General features: G+C 42.1%; 1 protein-coding gene across 4 annotated transcripts; it reads left to right on the top strand.

Annotated features, from left to right (window-relative positions):
• Window positions 1-5,703: 5,703 nt before the first annotated feature.
• Window positions 5,704-18,052, top strand: elavl3 (ELAV like neuron-specific RNA binding protein 3). 4 transcript variants are annotated; one of them, XM_070922649.1, is made up of 8 exons: window positions 9,938-9,973; window positions 12,724-12,940; window positions 13,034-13,137; window positions 15,235-15,388; window positions 15,510-15,735; window positions 16,882-16,920; window positions 17,512-17,514; window positions 17,725-18,052. In XM_070922649.1, exons 1-8 carry the CDS (start codon window positions 9,938-9,940, stop codon window positions 18,050-18,052), a joined length of 1,107 nt encoding a protein of 368 aa, XP_070778750.1. The 4 variants fall into 4 exon arrangements, with proteins under 4 accessions (XP_070778754.1, XP_070778750.1, XP_070778752.1 ...); XM_070922651.1 differs by lacking the exon at window positions 17,512-17,514; XM_070922653.1 differs by lacking the exons at window positions 9,938-9,973; window positions 16,882-16,920; window positions 17,512-17,514 and adding an exon at window positions 5,704-5,712.
• The last annotated feature ends 1,230 nt before the right edge of the window (window positions 18,053-19,282 follow it).

Raw genomic sequence — 19,282 nt, 5'->3', positions numbered from 1 at the left:
CTGTAAAAAATCAATTGAATGTATCGTCAACAGCAACACATAAGACTTAGCCACCAGTATGCACAGCCACACTTTCTCCTCTGCCTACATTACATGCATGGATGCATGCTATGCTGTCACTCACTAACCAAGATTTATGGAAATATTCCCTTCCAGCTCCACTCAGTGCAGTGCACAGAGCACACTGCTATTAGTGTGCTCTATGTTTGAATATATGCAGATATATGCTTATAATATCAGTGAGTTCTTTGCAGCACTTGCTTTAGACTTTTTACAGGTTCTGTGCTACAGGAAACGACTAAACCCCCATCACCATTACCACCACCCCCATCCCACCACCATCCTCCAGTCCCTAAGGGTTCAAGCACCCAAATCAATTGAAAGAAAGAAGAGTGCACTGTGGTCCTCCCCCTACATCTGTCAGGGAGGGAAAGCAGGAGGGGCCGCACTCATGGGCCGTACAGGGGAACAATATCACTCCATCTGTCACAAACTGTTTCATCTCTGATGGGATGAAATATAGCTCACAAATACATCTACCTCTATATCATCTATGTGTATTAGCTTACTAGTGCCCAAGCCTCTACCAATTCCCAGAAGCATACGCCGTGGCTTTTTGTCTAATATTACCTTCCTCCCACCAGCCAGCACTCTCCAACCACCTTGCAAATTATGCTTTTAAGCCAAACAGCATGTTTAAAGAAATTATTCCACTTTACACAGTGAACCAGTTAATGAAAATGAAAGACTACCAAGTGACGAAATTTGCATGTAAAAAGTTCTAGAATGAATGTGCAGAGCAGCGAACCCGAAAGCTTAATGAAAGAGAAAGCACATATTGTATTTGGAGGAAATACTGAAAAAAAGTAAGATGCAATCTGCTAATAACCAGAGAGCTCTTTCATATTCAAATGGTGCTGCTGCCATGTGTGGAGGATGGGTGTGGCCGGTTGATTCTTCTTGCCTCCTGAGCTGTCGCGGCTTTGTGACGTCCACGATCCCATTTGCTCAATCGAATTATGCTATCGGACTGGTCACTGTTCAGTGCCGACGACAAAATGACAACCCCAACAATACAATACATATCACACAGTCCACAGTGCTGCACACTGATCTCTGACAAAACAAGGTAGCTCAGTGATCCGGTAAGCTGTAGGAACAGCACAAAATGGCCTGACTGTTTACTGGAGGGAGGAATGAAAAACAAAAACCCATATCCCCAAGAGCCATCATGCATCTCTCTCAGCAGCAGGTAGAGCTGCAATCTCAGTCATTCATATTTAATTCCACAAGAGTTTCCGGCCAGACTAATGTGCTATTGATTTCAAGTCTCCTATTACTGAAACAGGGAGGGAGAGAGCTGGACTACAGGGAGTGAGAGCAAGAGATTGAAAGAGGAGAGGAGGAAGGATGAAGATGGAGGGGTGGGGGGGGGATAGAGTGCAATGGCTAAACCAGTGAGTTTTTCTAGGAGATATTATCATATTCCATTTGGACAACGCGTGTTATCTATCCAATAATCTACTCTTTCTATCAAGTAAATACAGAACACATCCTACATGAAAGCACAATGAGTACATTTCAAGTTGAGGCAGGAAATGTGTTTATATTATTTAACGTTCATTAAAAATCATTTACACATTTCATGACGCTATAAACAGCTCAGATTAACATGAGCAGACGTACTTGCACCTCTTCTATTTGTTTTGTGTCTGTCACTTGTGTGTTTTTCTCATGTCACATAGAAAAAGAGCAGCAGGAAAAGGAGCGAGAGAAAAACAAAGAGAATGTCTAAGAGCTTTGTGTATTTAAGGTCTCTCCCTAGATACCAACTCAGACAGGACAAAATGAAAGATTAATAACCACGGCTTTATATCTAAAAAGGTTTTGAGTAAAACATGGTCTCTGTAAAGGAGGTTTGTCCTGCTTCACCCAGCCTCAACGCCACATGAACATTCATACACACACCCATGCAAAGTGGCACAGATAATGTTATGATTAACACGTCTTAATATATGCCAGCATGTGTGATTTTCATCTTTAATCAAATAATAAGAATGCGGCAAATAAACACTGCCTGAAAAGGTTAAACATATCCCATACTGCACCGAATACATACAAATAAAAGACAGATAACCGCTTAAACAGGCACATGGAATTCAGAATATAATCCATAAATAAAAAGATGACAAGAGCGTCTACTTCAGAGACTTCCTCCCACCAGCATGTCTACTCTAATAATAGCCCAGAGACAACACATCCAGACAGACAGAGGGAGAGAAAGACATAGAGAGAAAGAGAGGAGAGAGACAGAGAGAAAGTGCAAGAGTGAACCCAGGAGGGAGACCACAAGAAAATTGCCAAATAATACATAAAGGGTTGAATTAGGCCAGTTGCCATTATCAACAAATGTCCTTTTAAAAAGAGGCTAATTAATTTTGGATCCTTTCCTGAAAGCAATAACTGCTTCACTGCTGCTGCCACAAAAAAATCTGGATTGCCAAGAGCCAGGCCTAGTGGAGAGACGACTGAATTAACCAGACCTGAGGCTGAATCATCCTACCCATCCCCCAGATACACTGTCATAGTGTCACTCTCTCACTCTCCCTCGCTCTCCTGCTCACACACACACACAAGGCCACTACTTTACCGCAGGGCAATGGCAACAGGCATTCATTTTGACGTAATATTACGAGAATAATAGAGATGACAAACTGCAAAGGTTAGGCTAAGGAATTCAGACCTAAAGGGTTTTGGCGATTTACAAAGTTAAGTAGAGTTCAAATATATAATACATTTGTAATCCACACACTACTGGCATATTCTTGCTGTTCTGGTAGTGCTGTAGAGACAAAATTATGTAACTGAAATTAAAGATGATAAAAGGGATGCATGTTTCTGCTCCTTCTACTGTATTTCCTGTGATAATTGCATAGTTAACAGTGCGTAGTATGTTTCCACTGTGGGCTGATGAACTTTGAAACCAGCGAACTAATTTTGTAAATGCTTAGAGTTCATCCCTCTGGCACAGAGGAGCATTCCATGATATGCCAAGAGAAAAGGACCACTGCAACAAGACTCCTAATCACCACTAGTGGAGGAACCCTTAACAACAAGAAAATAATCAGTAGAATAACAAAAAGCCTTTTAAGCAAAAGCAATGCTTGATCCTTTGATTCAGTAATGTACAATGGGCGCTTCAAATGCCCTCTTACCCACAGGGAGGATTCAGCTGCTGTGCTACTAACCAGGGCTCTAATGAGGGGCCACAATTAAGCCCATTTATTCACATTAAGTGTGAACTGTAAGTGGGGCTGCAGTCAGTCGACGGACCTGGGTGCCTTTGTGTTACAAGAGCCGCTTTTATTCAGCAAACAAAGATGGAAAAAACACAAGCACCTAATGACCGAATCTCGCTGTCTCTTCTCAGACGTTCATACACACCAGCAGAAACACACACACACACACACACGTGTGCGCCTGCACACATAGATACACTCTTCCTCCCTCTCTGACAAACTGACTCAAAGGCTCCAACGCATCCAGGCTGAGTTGAGTCACTGCTTGACAGAACGGTGGGGGCGGGGTTAAGACAGACTGACAGTGGGGCTCCATCTCTATCCTCTTATTAACGCTTAACGAGTGCTTTCCTCATGCAATATTCATCTCCACTAATATCATCCAAGCTCTGAGCCGAGCTTGCTACTTATGTAAGGCAATTATGTAAAATATCAGACAGGGCCCATGTTCAAAATCTGACTGGAAGAGAGCTGCAGGACAATGACAGAAAGAAAGAGGGGGTATACAAGGGTGACTGGGAAGGAGCGACTGGAGGGTGGGAGAAACAATAAGAGACACACAGTTCGAGGAAATGAGTTACTTGTGTGTCCTGTACTATATATCTTCATCTGAGTATGCACTAACATCCATCCACAGATGCATCACAGGCAAGTGGTCAGTGTCAATAATGCAAACAATTTCCTCCCTCACACCATCACTCCTCACAGCCAGAGACATCTGAGGACTCCTCAAGGTCAGGAGGGGAGAGGAAAGCAGAGAAACTGATTGTTGTTGCAGGAGGGTGCTCACATCAGCACCACTCGTCCACACAGAGAGAGATAAAGAACACACACAGGAAACATCAATTCTATACAACACAACTTCCCTTCACCATCTCACTTCCTCACATGAACAGCAACACTAGACTCGTACACAAATAAACAAACATACACTGATTTACGCACACTTGCACGCACACCCACCCCCCCAGGTCAAGGCCCTATGGGGGTCTGCACAGAAATAGGTCATTTGTCACACATGATGTCCCGGGGCAGGGGATGCATTATAGATGAGCCCAAACAGCATGTCTCAGCGAGCACTCACCACACAGCTAGACACAGGAGGGAGCAGCAGGAGGTGGGCAGAGAGGGATGAGAACTCCTCAGGAAGGGGATACTGGGATGTCGTAAAGTAAGACAAAAATCACTGCTGGCCACGTTTCTGTTTGTAAAGCAAAGAAAAGAGATCATTCAGCACAGCCCGATCAGAGATACAACTGCACCTTTCTCAACTTTTCACTGAATAGCCATGAATGTATTCAGGGGGTATCTAATTTGTTATTCACATGTCTGCACCTGACCCTATAGCTAGCCATCTGCCTTGCATATGAGAGGTCCACAAATCATTAGTTGTATTATGGATTTAATGCTTTGTTTCTAGCCACAATTCACACCCAATTATTGCATATTTTGTGTCTTTTCCCCCCATTGCTTTAATTCAGTCGAGAATGTGGACTCAGAGAAAGTCTGCCGATCAACACTCAAAATTGCTTTTATTTGCAAAGACAAAGGCCTAAGGAGTGAAGTTGTTTGCTAAGGTTTCAAATGGGCCTAAATGGAGAATAAGAGAGAAAGGAAGGGGCTGTGCTGAGGGAGAAGTGAGTGCAAAGTGTGGGGAATGAGAGAGACAAGTCTGCTGTCTTCTGCTGCACCCATCTGTTCTAAAAGTGCAGGTGGAACCCTATTCACTCGGCGCTGCGTGTGTGTGTGAAGAGGGGGGCAGGAAGAAAGGAAGGGCAGCGAGAAAAAGGGAGTGGAGAGATGGAAGGGCAGGGATGGAAGAGGGAGGGTGAGGTGGGGGTTGTGGGGGGGGGGGGACTCTTGGTGATCTCTCCTGAAGGGGATAATGGGAAAGGAGCGCATTGCAATGGCTGCCATGTAGTACCCTCCCTGCACAATTAGCCAATCAGCAGCGCGCTCTGCCAGCCAGGAGGACGCATAAAAGAAGAACATTGCAGCAGAGGCACAGAAGGAGACTGCGAGAGGAGCAGGGAATTACACATAAAAACAGCAGAACCAGAACACCCTCCCCTGGACACACCCTGCTGAGGATCACTGCTTCTCTTTTTTCTGAACCATCGCCCACGCCACTCGGAGAGAACGCTCTCCCTCATCATCATCCAGTAGAAAATCCCTTTCTCCTCATTTTCATCCTATAGAGGACACCTACAATCTCAGAGGGCTGAGATTCCCTGGTGAAGATTGTATTTTTTTCCTTTTTTTCTTTTTTTTTTCTTTTAATTTGGACTCCTGACAGAACACGAGGGCCATATAAAATAAAGGCCGAAGAGCATACAGAGACTCAGCCTTCAGCTTCAAGACCAGTGCAAAGAAGGACCTAGATTTCTTTCATTGTACGTCAAGAATGGTTACTGTACGTATGACTCTATTTCTCTTTCATTTGTGATGGGGATGTTGTAGCAGCATGCCTACATTGTATCTCAATCCCTGTATGTTGCATTTGTTATGCACTACAATACATGTACACATGTGATGTAGCCATACACTGATTTATTTCACATCTTACTGATATATCTTTAGACTAACATCATTTTAATGGAGCTCCATGGCTATGTCCACATGTCAAAACATAGACGAGCTTTGTGATCAGAGTCCTATGTTTTTCTCCAATATGCAATGCCATATTATTATGATAAGATTAACGATCGATAGTGGCAATTAGCAATCTCATACTGAGTGATGCGCCATGCCGGCTGCGCTCCAGCCTGCAGTCATCTTCAGCGATGGATAAAGTCTTTATCCTGCCATTTTAGATAGCACAGCCTTTACGTTTTTGTTTCACAGCCACTCCGACTGCCTAAATGTCGCAGCTTTGATTATATTTCGTAAATGATGCAGGAGTCGAGATTTAGGAATTCCGCAGCATTACGGTGATGGAGAGGGAGAAAGGCGATGAGGCGCTGGGTTCAGTGGGGGGAGGACTTGCTTTCTTTGCCTGGTGCAGCACAAGGATGCTGGAGACGGGTTTCTGAGACAAAACATGATGCCTCGGAGGCTGAGGGCCCATCCAGCAAGGCAAAGGAAAAAAGGGTCGAGTCACTCCGGGAGGGGGAGGGGGAGGAGGGAAATTACGCATCCATCGGTTTGCATTGAATCAGACAAAGTCCAAATTCCTCAGGGTTCTCGTTGCGATGCAACCGAGTAAATGGGCTGGAAAGCTCAGAGGCCGCGACAGTATAGGGACACGCACGGACATCTCCATTTTAAGCACATTTCCTCCAAGTATCACATCGCATACGTACAAGATGGCCATTCTTGCGCTGCGCTTGTCGGATAAAGGGAGATGTAAGCGGTGATAAATTAGCTTCGCTCCGAGCCAACGGCCGGACTGGGCGTGTCTCTGCTGGACTGGAGCACCAAACGAGGGCCTTGAAACCTCAAAAGGCCTACTCCGCTTTACCCCTTGACAGCAGATAGTTTATCTAAGCAGACCAATTAAGACCAGACACATTTACATGAAATTACAGAAGCCAGGAAATGAATGTGAAACCAAGAATCAGCGTGGATGCTGCTCGGTCCAACCTTAAAAACACATGCAGGTGATAAAAACCTGATGATTAAAATGACATAGACTATAAAAAACTAAACTAAATGATTCTATTAGTTTATTTTTGGGGAATTATTAAATTACAAGTTCGAATGTGAATTGTATCTACACATGATAAACTGCCAGGCTGTTCAGTCTATGACTAATAGTAGGAACACATCATTAATTATTCAACACAGGATGTGAGAGATGGAGTTAGTCCTCGAAAAATAGGCCCATGAACAACTTTAAGATCTCATTTCATTGAATTTGAAATGGTCAGAATATTCCTTCGGAAAAAAATGTGCAAAATGGAGGTGGCTATCACATTGTTGCATCACCTGTGAGGCTCGAACTGTCCACTTGACACATTTCCAATCCCAATTTTATTTTCTCTTTGTTGTACATTACCTATTGTCCCTTGCAGGCCTAGACAGACTCGCCCCAGCAGAGGCCGAACCCCCCGTCCACATGGTCCGCAGTCCTCCATGCCTGTACCGCAGTGCCAAGCAAATAAAAGCGTTGAGTCAGATAACCTATCCAAGGCACTTACACAATTCAAGGACAAGGGCAACGGAGGCCCTCACTGTAAACCAGTCTAAACAGTAGTTTCACGTTGGATACAGAATTAAATGTAAATCTTTTTGCCTGCTGATTTAAAAGGTCACAGGCCAGTTTTAGTCTCTGTCCAGGATACAATGATTAAAAGGCTTCATGTTGTGTTATATTTGTGCAGTTAAGACATGGCCTGTCTAACTCATATGAGACGTTAAATGCAATTATGTTATGTAAGCGGTGATTTGCCTCCTGTTGCCAGTGACTTCATGTAATTATCAGCAACAAATATAAAGCCTGTGGGGAAGAAAGAGATGGAGGATGTACTTTCCATCTCTGAGACTGCTGATATCTTAAAATCTTGTTTTTAGGCAACAAATGTTGATCATATAATTTAATTGCACAGGCTACATAAAACTAAAACTGATTTTATGAGGGTTATGGAAAAACATAATTTTCTCAGACAATATCTATTTGTATTTGTACACTGCTCGCCGAGTTCAAGCCAGCTTTTTAATTACAAATACCACTAAATAGAAGACTAGTAATTCTGTTGGGGGAAACGATCCAAATAAGCAAATAAATATCTCGGATTGGTGAATTTTTATTTGACCTATATCGTGGCGTTTTTGACTTGTAGCTGGTAACTGTAACAGTCATTGTTCCCGGAGAGTCCTGCAGCCCCTGGCCACGACACAAAGCGCCACTGTTTACATTAATATTCATAGTGCTGCCATAGCCTCTGCGAGGGAGAAGAGGAGGAACGGGTGGCTCTTTTGTTTGGTCGTTTCAATACGTTTATTCAGCAAAAAGGCGCTCCGGTTCATGAATGCCTGCAGAGCTCACAAGTCTTGCCTTTTAAAAAAGGGGCTAAATAAGAGAGACGGAGAGATCGAGGGATTATGTGATGCATCTGGCATTTTTAAATCGCCGTATGTGTGATTTCTCTCTTAATTACTCGAATTAAAACGTTTTCAAAGTCAACAAAATATAAAATAAAACGACTCGGTGGTCTTTGCTGGATTCTGGGCCTCTGTGGCCTCAAATGAGACCGTCCGAAAGCCACTCCCTTTTTCAGCACGCTGGATAGCGCCCCGCATGCTACAAGGACTTGCAGGACAGATTTGTCTCCCCGAGCCTTTGACGTTGTCTGCTCCCATCTTATCAAAGCAGAACACACTCAGAGAGCTGAAATCTTTCAGAAATCTTTTATTTTTAGTCTGCCGAGCCTCAGTGCATGGCTGACATGAGGTGTGACTCCTGTCGTCCTGTTGTTTTACAGCTGCCACCATGATCCCTTAAGCTGCAGAGAGTGTGGCTAATGCCCTTTGTTTGGGATAATCCTGTAATCTGTGTTATTTAGAAGGCTCATTTACACTTCAGCCTAGCATTCACTTTTGATTCATGCCTCCCAGAAAAAAAAGTCTTTATATAATGCATTATAATGTGGACTACAGACAAGGTTATATTAAAAAAGGAGAAATCATTGTCATCATCAGTTATAATTTGAAATATCGTGGTGGATTTCTTCAGTGATCATCTTGATTGATGATTAGTTTTGTCTACACAAAATACATATATTACACGCATACAGCAAGTGAATTTAAATCTACACTAAGCCTAAAATTCCCAAACACGTAATCTTTTTTTTTGCTGGGACAGCATGCCAAAGCAAAATACTGATGATGACCATGTCGTTGTCTCTCTTGCTATATCTCACATTCAAATTGAATTTATGGTGATTCTTGGTGCTTTGTAATGTGTAACGTGGCAAATCTCATGTTATGACTCAAACTGGGAAACAATTATTCTTCTGTACATTATAGCCTCCAGTGCTGTGCTGCATTTGGAGCAGAAATGAATTGGGGAAGCTGTTTATATGCATCAGAAGACAGAGAACACCGACTGCATTTACATTTAGTCATGTAATGCTTCTGTGTTTTGTAATTTAATTGTGTACAGTGTAGGTGGTACGTGTGCTTGGAAGTGGAGGCAGGGCTCTTGTTTGCGTGCAAGTCTGGGTTCATGTGTTTGGCAGAGGAGGCAGGGCTCTTGTTTGCGTGCAAGTCTGGGACCATGTGTGGGCGATGCTGATGCAGTGCATTAAATATTAAGGGAGATCTCACAGAACCCCAAAATAGAAAAAAGCAGTGTGGGACACATAGAGCTACCCTAACAACTGGAATCTTTGGGAAATCTTAAAAGAAGATTTCTAAAAGATTATATAATGGCATGTTTTTTCATTCTTATTAGATAGTTAACAAGAAATATGCTGAGAGAGAAGGGGCAATGATACGAGGGCAAAGGTACCCCTGGAGTGAACATTTTTATTGTCTCCACTAAAAGTCTGAGGCTTTAGCTGGAGTAGATATGTACTGGGCATGTCTAGTAGGCCTTCCTACAGCATCACAATGATTTACTGTCTCTTTATGTCATAGTAATTGGGTTACCGCAAACCAAACTCTAGACTATTTGATTTTTGTTGTTGGTGTGCAATATGAAATATGACGGCTTAAAGATGAAACAATCCTCTGTGGTTTTTATTTTGTCTATTTGTTTCAAATAACTTCAAAGCATGCTGTTTTCTTTCTGTTTCTGTACAAAAATCTTAATCTTAGTTGCTGCTTGTGTCAGCCAATCTCAGTGCCCAGCCCATACTCAGTGGGTCTGTGAATTATATAACTTCACTCTGTTCACTGGGGATGTGTGTTCTGCCATGCTGAGGGTTATTTCATTTGGCGAGTCAAATTTGCCCTAATATGTTTTTTTCCCCCCCATCAAAATGCTTTTGTCATATTTGGGACACATTCAATTGCTCATATCTCTGTTAGTCAGATGCATCACATCACAATTCACTAGGTTAATATTACAATAAATACAACGCAACAGCTAGATTCTACCTTTTCTCGCCAGTCTGTGTTACTCATATGATAATTCATAATGGCAGGAAAAAGCATTTTAGCCGTGCATCAAAATCTTAACATGACAGACTGCTAGCTATGTTGCACTGCCTTTGTGCGTAGATGAGTGTATCTTATTTTAAGGCTGTCTTAACTCTTTCACTGTGCTCCTTTCCCCCTTGTCATTATCAATTTGAATGACTGATATTCCCTGTTTCTGCTAAGCCATATAATAGTTATACATGGAGGAAAAATGTCTGACCTGTACCTCTGCTCCTAATAAGCACAGACACAAACACACAGTGAGCTTGAAGTAAGAAAGCCATTCAGCCATTATGCAGTCTTTGAGGGGCTGTTACCTGGGCAACCTGAGTAGAGGTGAGGCTCAAAGCAGGCTACAGAGACGAGGGGGGAAAGGCAGGTTAGACAGACCCATCCACAGACACTAGAAGAGGAGACAGAACACATAAAATGTCACATAGATTTGAAGGCGCAAATGAATGATTCTAGTAATATGACGGTAACACAGAAATTGAGCCTGTACAAATACAAAACATTTTTGCAAGAATTTACAAGAGATGGTGAGCAGTGAATGAAATCAATGAATTGAACAACCTGACAGAGACTCCTCATCTGTGTCAATAACCTTCATTCTGTCTGTGATCACCAATGGCTTCCAATAAAGAAAAAGACTTAGGGGAGCATAAAATTCTCATCCGTCTTTGGAAATTAAAACAAAGCTGGTTATGATTTATTAGAGGACATAATCCAAAACACCATAGGAGCTAGGTAAACATTTCTGTTATAATAAATATATTATAAATATATAATAATATACATCTCCATCAGGTCAGGAAATTCCCTGAATATAATTTTGAAATAATTCTGAAGATTCATTAATTAAGTCCCTTTGTTGCTTTGGACTACATTGTAAGATCCCAAGAGTTTTAGAGGAGACTGATTTAGCCTTATTGACATTCCTAACACCCACCAGTGAGAGATCTGCAACAGCTCAAATCCACAATCTGACATAACAATTTACACTTTGGCACTGCTAGCATGTTGTACTCTCAGTAAAACTGTTTATCCAAACACCTTACACTTTTGTGTGTGAAAAGGAATACAAATATGGAAATGTATTAAAATTCAAATTGTCTACTGCAAAAAGTATAAAATGTACACACATGGTAATGTTATAGAGGCTAATTTTAGTTTCATGAGTCAACAAGGAGAACGTAACTCTAAACATACATACTTATTTACTTTGACAAGTGCTATAAATCAAATATTTAATCCAATGACGTGTGAACATGAAAATAACACAGGTGTAAATGAACAGAAATACCATGGCATTACATATAATACGTGCATCATGAAATAGATGTAAAATTAAAATAGTTGATCGAAAGGCTGAAGCAGTTTTCAGTACATACCCTAGGATAGATTTTTTTTTCTAAATCAAACAGCTGAACAAATCAGTGCAGCTACATAACATCAGCATCACACAAAGCAACGACACCACAACCAATTTAACTTGACATTTTTGTTTCCACAAGAAAAGTGAGAGTTTGCAGTGATTTTCCATGCAGATTTCCTTTGGAAAAGACAGAGAACTGGGTGTTGAGTGTGAGGAAAGGGAAGGTTTTTGTTTCTGACCACACAGATGTTCCCTGAGAATCCCCTGTGGATCAAATTAAGCAACACAATGTTACTCCAGAGCAACACAGGAGACAAAAACACTATACGGTGCACTAACCCACACCCTTACTCCACTCACAAAAATAAATGTCAGTTTGCCACAAAGAAACCTTACCAAAGTCAGGAGAACAGACGTGTAATCCTAACTTATTTTTCTACCACACCATGATATTCCTCATTTATTGCAGCACAAAATCCATTTAACATTGTCACTCTCCCTTTTGTCCGTCATCCCAACCCCTGCCACCCCAAACTCCCCAGCCTCTCGCCAGCCTCACACTCCACCATCACTATTATCCCTCCCTGTGTAATGATGTAATGGTGTTTGACCCTGGAAGAGAGTAGGGGGAGGGGCGGAGAAAGGAAAAAGGGACTGTGACATCTGCAGGACCAGAGGCAGGGAGCGAGAGAGGAGGAAAGATGGGGTAAAAGTGGGGGAGGGGAGATGATAAATCAGACTTTGTATCCATCTCCATTTTAGCAATGCTGATTCCTGACCTTTTCCTCTGACAGTGACAAAGTGGACAGTCTGTGTGTGTGATTGTGTGCATAGTTTATATGCGTACATGTATTATATATAAATGTTAAATATTAGCACATGCACATATATACAGCCCTATCACCACTGTGTCCTTTTGTGTCTCTTTGTGAATTATGAATCTAACTCCACCCTCTTCCTCAGCAGATAATCAGCACCATGGAAACCCAGGTGTCCAACGGTCCAAGCGGAACCAGTCTGCCTAATGGTCCAGTCATTAGCACCAACGGCTCCACAGACGACAGCAAAACCAACCTGATCGTCAACTATCTGCCTCAGAACATGACCCAGGAAGAGTTCAAAAGTTTGTTTGGTAGCATTGGAGAGATTGAGTCCTGCAAACTAGTCAGAGACAAGATAACAGGTACAACACTTTGTCCATGTTGAACAAAAGTATTATCACTACAACTGGTTTTGAGAATCACTCACACCACTATGGCTCTTTCTTTGTCTCCAGGTCAGAGTTTGGGATATGGCTTTGTAAACTATGTGGATCCAAATGATGCAGATAAGGCCATCAACACACTCAATGGTCTCAAACTGCAGACTAAAACAATCAAGGTGAGCAGACCTCTACTCTCTATAACATTAACTCTTCATTTTTTGATTCTTGACGACGTGCTGGACAAAAATAAAAAGGAAGTGGAGATTTTGTCAAGGCGGGTTGTTGGTAGAGGTGGTGGCAGACGTGACAGAGGGAGGGGAGGAAATGGGGAGGAGGAGGCAGAAGGGAGCGGTGGCTAGAACAAAGAGAGTGAGAGAATGGGTGAAAAGAGAAGGAGAGTGGAGGTCAGAAAGCAAGGGGCGGACAGCATGCAGAGGTTATTGTGATGGAAATGTAATTAGGAAGGCTGACTGTGGTGCACAAGGGTCAGTCCAGGTTACCCCATCTGCCTTCAATCTAGGCTAATTAGGGGGCTTCTTTGTCCCAAAATCAGATGAGGGAAAGAGGGGGCATATTATTAAGCACTACTTCCTTCCATTCCCCCCTGACTTGATCAAAGTAGATCAAAGATTGAGACAAACTGCAGGATTGAGAAATCGAATCTCTGAGAGAGCAGAGCAGGTGATCTTCCAACAGCTGTCCATGAATAGGGACGTTAATTCTGGCTAATGACTGATCAAACCACGAGCTACAAGCAGGAAAAAGTCAAGAACTGGATTTGGTTCCTGGTTTGTGTGTAATGTCACATAACATTACTTCTTACTCTTGAACAACCATGTAGAGAAAGTGTTGATCGTCATGACAATTATGTTATGAGACTCATTCATTATTTGATGCATCTATACATAGATCGCTCTGTCTATAATTATCATATTGATAATTTATACTCACGTTGAAAAAATAACTCCTATGGTCAATACCATAGTTTTATCCTCCTGCTTTTGGAGGAGGCTTCAATAGAGAGGGGTGAGGCTGTGAGGGAGGGGGCAGCAGTAGCAGAGTAGGGGGTAGCTCGGAGAGCAGAATGCCAATGACAGGATTAGAGGCCATATGGGCTTCAGGCACCATCTGTACTGTGGGAGCGACAGGGAGAGGGTTAATTATAGGGCAGCCTCTGCTCCCCGAACACAGCAACTCCCCCCTGACTCGTCCAGAACACCCTAATCACTGCACCACACAACCCTCCTGCTCATACAGTCCGTCTGTGTACACAATAGACACTGGTGCTTAGTACTGATGGATGAAATCAGAACACCTGTATTCATTTGAAAGATAATTCACAAGTAATTTCAGTTTGCATGACATCTTTCTTTGCGCCTGTGCAATAAGCAAAACACATTTAAATACTACAAATATTTCTAAAAATTAGTCAAATTCATAAACATTTATATTTTTCATACATATGCACATAAACACTGCGTGTGTTTATAAGTTGTCAAGGATCCTGCAAGTCTTGTGATGCACTTACATTGTTTGCTGTTTGCCAGTGAAGCTTGTTCTCCCCCAGAGGATAGAGACAAAGGAAGGAGGCAGGACAGGGAGGGCAGCGCAGCCTATCTCAGACAACACTCACTCTGTCTCTCCATCACACACAAACACAGCGCTGCCAACAACGCACTGAACTGGATTATCTATCACACATGTGTTTGCATGCTCCCATAAACAAAAAAAACAAGAATATGGGTAGAACTTTTTTTTTTACAATCAATCAAATATTCCTCTGCATTACTACGTGTAAAATGTTCTGAAAAGTAGACCAACAGAACACCATAAGGGATATAAACAGACGCACCAAAATGGCCGTGCACTAATTAAGTCACCAGTGAATTCAGAAAAATACATCAACTAAGGCCGATGTTTTTCAGTGCAAAACAAAGCTGACACTTCACTGATGATTGGTACCAGTTTGGGTAACAGTTACAGTCATCATAGTGTGTCAGTGACGGTCTCATTGTGGGTGAGTGTTAGCTTAAAGGCACTGATTAAGTCCAAAGAGACAGTTGGGTATTTGGAGATGGCGAATGAGGAGAAATCAGCAGGAGACAAAATGAAGACTATTTAATTGGAAACATGTTGGGAACTCCAGTTGCATCAGGTCTTTCTAAAATTTTCCTTGAGTTGTTTGTTTTTCTCTGATTTCTCCAAGACAAGCTTGTGATTTTGGGGTATATAAGTATATGAACTTAGTGATTTATTTATTTTGGTTGTTATAGGTGTCATATGCCCGGCCAAGCTCGGCTTCTATTCGTGATGCCAACCTTTATGTGAGTGGACTCCCGAAAACCATGAGCCAGAAGGACATGGAACAGCTGTTCTCCCAATACGGTCGCATCATCACATCCCGCATCCTAGTGGACCAAGTCACAGGTATAGCCTTATTTCACTTCTCATGCTGTCACTCAAGCACAATTTCTCTGAATGATTGGTAGACAGCAGCAGTCCTTGATGCCAAGGTAGTAACATTGGTCTGTTTTCTTATTCGGAGCAGGCATATCACGAGGAGTGGGTTTCATCCGGTTTGACAAGCGGAACGAGGCAGAGGAAGCCATCAAAGGTCTGAACGGACAGAAGCCTTTGGGTGCCGCCGAGCCCATCACTGTCAAGTTCGCCAACAACCCCAGCCAGAAGACGGGCCAGGCCTTACTGACTCAGCTGTACCAGACTGCTGCCCGCCGCTACACGGGGCCCCTGCACCACCAGACTCAGCGTTTCAGGTACTGAACCTTTACCAACCTCACACCACCTGCGAGTTAATCACTAGATAGTCTGTAAAAAGCTACTGTTACAAGTCACAGGTCATTCTACTGTGTTTCCTTGCTTAAGCAAACTCAATATCCCACTATTGTGTTAAGTGTGTCAACATTTCATTATTTTAGTATGACATGGAGTAACATTACCGAATCAACAGTCAAAGTCAAGTCTCTAAAAGTTTTTTTTTTGACAATTATCAAGCCTCACCTACACCAGAGAATAGCTAAGAGTACATATACAAGAAAAATCAGATGAAGTGGCACACCCCAAAACAGCAAATGTTTTAGAATAAGGAAAATTGTGTATCAAAAACAACAAAAAAACTTTTCTGTCAATATTAACACAACTATTAGTAAACTGTTCCTTTAAGCAATATCATCTCTTTATACTACAGAAGGAATTGGCAATATTGTATTGTCCCCCCTTCTCACTCTCTTTCTCTGACTTTCTTTTAAACTGCAGCATGATCCCTTCACTTGGAAAGGGGCCAGATCCAAATAACAGCTCAAAACCAATGTAAGAGACCAGATTTTTCCAAATACAATAAAAAACTAAAGCTAAATAAATCTTGGTTTAAGAAGAATAATACTGAACCTTTAAATGTTGCCTATATTACATAGGCATTATAGGCATCATAAAGAGTGCAATTGCAAGATGTTGGCCACATCTACATGAGTAATTTTGAATAAAGGTTCAAAAGGTTTGACAGTCAAATGCTTCTAGTATTAAATATTTTCATGGCACCACACTAACAACTGTAGATAGGCTCTCAGGTTGGATTGCTCACATTCTCAGTACGGATAATTTTTTAATCAGTAGATGTGAAGTGACGTAAGATACAGGATTTGTTTATCTTATATTTAAACTATTACAGGGGAATCTATTTTGGAGCTTAAACAACAACAATGAACAATAAATACCAGCTGAGACACAGGACTATTTTACACACCCATCAGTTTGTGGTTGGCTGGTTTGGGACTACGTTGCAGTGAAGGATGCCCTCTGGAGGCCAGCTGGTGAAGGAGCAACATGTTAACTGAAAGCCCCCCTTCATTGTAGATCTCATAACTAACTTCTGCATCCCCTTCATTCTCCCTCTTGCGTTGCAGACTCGACAATTTACTAAACGCCAGCTACGGAGTCAAGAGGTAAATGCTAAAGGTGTACTTTCAAAAGCATCCATGCCAAAATAAAACTTCAAACAAAGTGCCTGGAATACCACCTGCTGACTTCATCTCGAAATCAGATATAATGGCCATAAGTCTTAATGCCCACTGCCCATTTAACCATGTTACAGAAGCAGCCCAGACAACAAAATACTATCTGTAATTGCAATAAGCAATAATGCAGCCTTCTAACAGCAGGGTATTCTGGCATGGCTTTGTTTAACCTTTTCGTTCTTTTGTTTTAATTAATAGAAATAATTTATATGTATTTATTTATGAACTAACATTGTCAGTTTCAGTTGCTTTAATGTCCCCTTTTTTTCACCAGCATGGACATACCAGATTCCGTTTGCGTCTCCTCTGTTTGCTCCAGTTTGTGTATGATTTGATTCCAATTTGCTTTTCATCCCTCTCTAGGTTTCTGTGTTTTGTTTAATACTGTGATTTTTGTTGAACATTGTGATTCATATGTTTAATTCTTCCAGAGGCTTTGGTCAGCAGAGAAAATGAGAAAATATGCAAATTGTGTGGGTGTCTGCGTCTCAGGGCACACAGTGTCATTTTGTATGAAAGCAGGTAGTTTGGAGCCACTGTGGTGCCCACACATATTTACCTACTTACTGTACAGCAGAGGGGATGGAGATGGGGTCCCCCGACTCCATACCCGACTACAATCTTTATCATTTCTCACAGAGAAACATGCCTATAAGAGACAGTATAGAGCACTGAATTCTGTGTCGAACTTCAGAATGACACCCATGGTAGTTCTCCGACTCTCTTCCCCAGATTCTCCCCCATCACCATTGACAGCATGACCAGCCTGGCCGGGGTCAACCTTACTGGTCCAACTGGAGCCGGCTGGTGCATCTTTGTATACAACCTGTCCCCCGAGGCGGACGAGAGCGTCCTGTGGCAGCTCTTCGGGCCCTTCGGCGCCGTCACCAATGTCAAGGTCATCCGTGACTTCACCACCAACAAATGTAAGGGCTTTGGCTTTGTCACCATGACCAACTACGACGAAGCCGCCATGGCTATTGCTAGCCTTAATGGCTACCGCCTGGGTGACCGCGTGCTGCAGGTTTCCTTCAAGACCAGCAAGCAGCACAAGGCCTGAGAGAGAGGCTGCTGAAACCAGCTCCTTCGACCTGCAGGGAGAGCGACCTGAGCTCCCTGTGCCATCACTCTACATGGGCCTGGACTGAGTCTCTCTCTGACACATTCTCACACAAATTCATAATATATTATCACAGACATGCAGATACACATATACGCACACACATAACCAAACATATCCATACGCAAGCATACACAAGTCAGAGTTTCAAACAAACACACTAGTGGAGTTTTTCTTTTCTCTTTACACAACATGCTAGTCCTTCCCTATATTTGCCTGGATTGAATTAGAAGGGGTACGTAGCTGGTTTGTTGGGTAGGGGCAAGAGCTATCTATTTAGGAGACAGTCTAACGAATGTGACAGAGAATGTGTACTGAGTGCTTTGATTGAATTCAGGCAAATAATGACAACTGATGAACAAAACGATCAAAAATTTAAATGAACGAATATGTGCAATTTACCCAAACTCTTACCCCACCATCTCTCCCATTATCTTGCTGGAGAGGATGTAGTCACTTTTTTACACTTGGGCATTTTGAATCAGCGATTTTTTTAGATCAAAGAAAATGAAATTAAAAAACAGTGTTCTCTTATATACATCTATTAAAATATAACTATATATTCAATATTTAAGGTGGTTATAATAGCCGAGTATGTAAGCATTTTCTAGAAACTTTGACTACTGTTTCCTGACCTGCATTAGGTGGTGCCTAGCGTAAAGGCAGTTTCTCTACCCTATGTGAGCTTGTTAGCTCAGACCCAATAAGATTTAGGCTAACCAATGAATACTGGTCACAGAAAAGAGTAGTCCGAAGGCCATCAGAATCACTCTTTCCCTCACAGTCTCACACTGAACAACACAATAGTACACTTATGTATCACAGAAACACAGTTCAATAACTAGAGGATATACACATATTTAGTCCACAAAAACAAAAACAAAAAGTTCCTAATCTATCCCCAGGATGGATTCAACACAAGCAGACCGTCTGTGAACTTAGAGCAGAGTGGCAGTGCTCCCATGGTGACAGTGTTCATTAGTAATTCTCTGGTGGGCGAGAGTGTGACGAGTGCGAGGGGAAAACCGCTTCACCATAACACAGCCACGTCAAAAGGAAAATACCGGTGTTTTTTCACTTTTTGCATCATTTTTTCATTTCACCTGTATTTTACATTATCCACAGGCCATTTCACTTTGCATGGCTTTATCAGCCATGACTTGGTGTGAT

Source organism: Enoplosus armatus, chromosome 17 (assembly GCF_043641665.1).
Source record: "Enoplosus armatus isolate fEnoArm2 chromosome 17, fEnoArm2.hap1, whole genome shotgun sequence".
NCBI lineage: Eukaryota > Metazoa > Chordata > Actinopteri > Centrarchiformes > Enoplosidae > Enoplosus > Enoplosus armatus.
The sequence above is the reverse complement of the archived record's forward strand: the minus strand, read 5'-3'. Positions and strand labels throughout refer to the sequence as shown.